General features: G+C 42.8%; 1 protein-coding gene across 1 annotated transcript; it reads left to right on the top strand.

The window, feature by feature from the left end:
- Positions 1–6: 6 nt before the first annotated feature.
- LOC102747266 (protocadherin gamma-B1) lies at positions 7–4709 on the top strand (the record flags this gene model as incomplete). Its single annotated transcript, XM_081809953.1, has 2 exons — positions 7–267; positions 3076–4709. A coding segment is annotated over exon 2 (1596 nt), but the record flags the coding sequence as incomplete, so codon positions are not given.
- Positions 4710–4713: the final 4 nt, after the last annotated feature.

The following is a 4713-nucleotide window of genomic DNA, read 5'->3' as shown; positions in this document are numbered from 1 at the left end:
CACGCGTCGCGTCTGCTCCAGGCTTCCGGAGGCGGGCTGGTGGGCGTGCCGGCCTCGCACTTTGTGGGCGTGGACGGGGTGCGGGCTTTCCTGCAGACCTATTCCCACGAGGTCTCCCTGACCGCGGACTCGCGGGAGAGTCACGTGATCTTCCCCCAGCCCAACTACGCGGACACGCTCATCAGCCAGGAGAGCTGTGAGAAAAGTGAGTCCTTCCTGGTATCTCAAGATTTACTGGAAACGAAAGGAGATCCCAACCTACTTCAGGTAAGTTTATTTCTTTCTTGGAATACTATGAAGAACAATTATGCCAGTGTGGCTAATATAAAGATTTAATGCACATTTATTTGAAAATAAAACAATGTGGTAGTCCTTAGTTCTGTTGCTTAAGTATCTGTTTCTTCTTCTGGGCCTATGGTAGAGCTGATCTTCCTGACCTGGTTATGACTGAATGGGCCTAAGTAATCAGTTCTGGCCAATATGTTGTAAATGCAAGTAATATGTGCCTCTCCCTGGAGGAAGCTCCTGTTGGCATTGTAAGAATTTCCAGATCTCCAAGTTATTTTTTGAAATTGTGACTGTTGCTTCTACCTGAGTGCTTGAACAACTATATCAAGAGAAGATCTCTGTGGTTGTCATACATTGGTGTGTATACCTGTGATAAATAGACTTTTTTTCATTTTAACTTCTTGTGATTTGAAATTTGTCACTCCAACCTACTTAGCTTATCCTGACTGATATAAATAAAAATATAAATATTAGGTATTTTAGGCTCCTGTAAAATGATGCTTGCTCTTTCCAAGCCAGGCCACACTCTTTTCATCTCAATGACATAAAAACTGTTGAGTAAAAATATATACAGCTTGGTTAAGTGGTTTTACCTGGCCTGTATTCCCTACTGTGTATACCTAAAGTATGTGTGGGTGTATGTGTGCATTCATATTGATTTCAGCCTTTTGTCTGAAGGTGGGGAGGTCAATTGCCTAAACTGATATGAGTCTTGGAGGGACATTTCTCGTCCTTTGAGAAGGATTTTAAAAAATGCAAGGAGATATGTCTCAGCCTCAGCAGGACATTTCCAGATCAGCTACTCCAACAATAAAATAGAGTCCTACAACTTTCTTGAGCCAGAAATTGTTGGCCCATTTTGAAATTTATGAAATTATTTTCACCTATGAAATCACCTCAGAGAGTCATCCAAAATGAGACCAAAATATATTTCATTAGATTTCAAATAAAGGAACATCTCTCTCCCTCAATATATTAGAAAGAGATATATTCAAGAGTGTGAGATGCAGGGCTTGAGCAAAATAACTGAGAGCAGGGAAAGGTGTATTTTCACTCAAACATGCAAATACATCACAGAAAAAAGGCACATGATCTTCAAAATGTCTTCTTTAAGGAAAAATCTTTATGATGTGATAAAGTGATATTAGTATCACTTTCCCCATAATGAGAAAAATTACTAAATGGGTAGTGCCAGGGAATTTTAGGTGCTCAAAGCGAATTTTCTAAGAATCTTGATAAAACAAAGCCTAAATGTTGTCAAAGTGTACAGAGAGTACAAAGGCAGTACAATTTCCATCTACTTGTATAGATAATGAAAGGTCTCAGACATTCCATTTCACTAAAAAGGATTTTCTTAAGGATGGGCAAGAATTCATTTACATAGAAAGGGGAACAGCAAAAGGAACAGAAAATATAAATTCATGACATAGAGAAAACAATGAAAATAATGTCTTAGGAAAACAGATAATAGTCTGTTCTGACTGGAGTGTAATGTGAGTATGTATTATTCTACTGCAAAACAGTAGAATAAATCATTACATTGGTATCTAATTTGGTAGTGCATTTGAAATAAAGGTATTTGTTTTAGTTACCCAAGATGAGTTCAAGATTACAGGTTAAGTTCCAAAATTGAGTATCTAAGGACTCTCAACACCTCTCCAAGATTTACCAGTGATCAAGTCAAATTCATTATACTTACTAATGGTATAAATCAGCTGGAGCTGAGTATTGGCATTATGGAGTATTGCATATACATTCATATAGTAAAAAGCACTGATTTCATAAAAATAAATATAGCATTCACAAGATTGAGCTGTATAAAAGCATGTGTACTAAATTGGTCACTTTTTAAAAAGATTTTATTTATTTATTTGATAGAGAGAGACACAGTGAGAGAGGGAACACAAGCAGGGGGAGTGGGAGAGGGAGAAGAAGGCTTCCCACGGAGCAGGGAGCCTGATGCAGGACTCGATCCCAGGACCCTGGGATCATGACCAGAGCCAAAGGCAGATGCTTAATGACTGAGCCATCCAGGTGCCCCTAAATTGGTCACTTTAACAAAATATCAGGCTGTGCTGTACTTAATGGGAAGATTTCCTATGCTTTTAAAAAATGAGCAATACATTAAAATAAGTCTAGGGCTTTATTCACTCTTTTTTTGCAGACTGTATCTTTGGAAAGTATTACTGAATTGATAAAGTATTTATGGAGAGAGTTAAAATACTGTATTAGGGAGGTTCTGGATTTTACAAAAATGTAAAGATCATAGTTCACTAAAATGTGGATAAAAAGCCAGTAACTTATTTGGTTACATCCATACTAGCCATGCCAGTGTTCATAAATACAGTGAAATAATTGATATTTTTGCCCCCAAAACTGAAAAACTAGTTGTAAGCCTGGTGAAATTTTTTAATGCAAAGAAGAATGTAAAATGATAGCAATGCTTATGAAATGATAAAAAGTAGAACATATCAAATTTAGAGGGAAAATATGAATACTTGGTTTTTCCAACAATTAGACAAGGTACATACAGATTCAAGAGCTTACACGTTGAGGGTAAATGGCTGGACAATATGCAGTTCTCCCAGACAACCTCCGGGCGCCGCTGTTGACCAAAGGGAAGAAAGGTTCTCAATTCTGCGGGAGAGTTGGGCAGTGTTTTCCAGCTTTGACCTGCGCACATCAAAACGCGGAGGCGGCGCCTGTGCACCCACCAACGCCAGTCCTACCTACCCTCAAATCACAAAAGTCCAGGTGCTGGCACTGATTTTTTTTTAAACATCCCAGAGACATCCTGAAAAGAAGCTTCCCAGGGAGTTCAAAAAATGCAAAGAAGCTCCAGAAAAGCTGAACCGATGAAAATTCAGGTACTGTTTCTCTTCCTGCTGTCTTTGTTGTGGGGGGCTATCTCCCAGCAAATCCAATACGCTATTCCGGAGGAGCTGGCCAGGGGCTCGCGGGTGGGGAACCTCGCCAAGGACCTGAAGCTCAGTGTCCAGGAGTTGTCAGCTCGAAAACTGCGGGTTAGTGCAGAGAATTTCTTCAGTGTGAGTGCAGAGAGTGGGGATTTGTTAGTGAACGGTAGGATAGATCGAGAGGAAATTTGTGGGAGGAAATCTGAGTGTGCACTAGAATTTGAAATGGTTGCTGAAAATCCAATGAATGTTTTCCACGTGATTGTTGCAATCCAAGATATTAACGACAATGCACCGCGTTTCACCGCAAAAGGCATTGACTTGGAAATCTGCGAGTCAGCCTTACCAGGTGTAAAATTCCCTCTGGATTCTGCACAAGATGCAGATGTAGAAAGTAACTCACTGAAGATATACACTATCAACTCCAGTGAACACTTCTCTGTGACAACGAAGGAAAGTCCTGATGGAAGTAAATACCCAGAATTACTGCTGGAAAAACCTCTGGACAGAGAACAGCAGAGCTCCCACCAGTTAATCCTGACCGCCATGGACGGTGGAGACCCTCCACTAAGTGGCACCACCCAGGTCCGGATTCAGGTCACCGATGCCAATGATAATGCTCCAATGTTCAGCCAGGAAACGTACAGAGTTAGCCTCCAAGAAAATGTGCCCTCGGGGACCTCTGTGCTCCAAGTGATGGCCACTGACCAGGACGAGGGTGTTAATGCAGAGATCACCTATGCCTTCCTCAGTGCCCCAACAAGTACCAGCCTCCTCTTCAATCTCAATCCAAATACTGGTGACATTACAACCAATGGTACATTGGACTTTGAAAAGACAAGTAGATATATGTTGGTTGTAGAAGCCAAGGATGGAGGGGTGCACACGGCTCACTGTAATGTTCAGATTGAAATTGTTGATGAGAATGACAATGCCCCAGAGGTCAAATTGATGTCCTATTCTAACCAGATTCCCGAGGACTCAGACCTTGGGACTGTAATAGCCCTCTTTAAAGTGAGAGACCGGGACTCTGGGCAAAATGGTCTGGTGACGTGCTATATTCAGGAAGACATTCCCTTCAAATTAGAATCCACCTCCAAGAATTATTACAAGCTGGTGATTGACAGTGCCCTAGATAGGGAGCAGATGGCGGAGTACAATGTCACCATCACAGCCACTGACAAGGGCAAGCCCTCCCTATTCTCCAGTACAAGCGTCACCCTACACATCAGCGATATCAACGACAACGCGCCGGTTTTCCACCAGGCCTCCTACGTGGTCCATGTGGCCGAGAACAACCCTCCAGGGGCTTCTATTGCGCAAGTCAGCGCCTCGGACCCCGACCTGGGGCCCAACGGTCGCGTCTCCTACTCCATCGTGGCCAGCGACCTGGAGCCACGCGCGCTGGCGTCCTACGTGTCCGTGAGCGCGCAGAGCGGGGTGGTGTTCGCGCAGCGCGCCTTCGACCACGAGCAGCTGCGCGCCTTCGAGCTGACCCTGCAGGCCCGCG

This window comes from Leptonychotes weddellii, unplaced genomic scaffold (assembly GCF_054177405.1).
Source record: "Leptonychotes weddellii isolate Sample4059 unplaced genomic scaffold, ASM5417740v2 HiC_scaffold_15797, whole genome shotgun sequence".
NCBI lineage: Eukaryota > Metazoa > Chordata > Mammalia > Carnivora > Phocidae > Leptonychotes > Leptonychotes weddellii.
The sequence above is the reverse complement of the archived record's forward strand: the minus strand, read 5'-3'. Positions and strand labels throughout refer to the sequence as shown.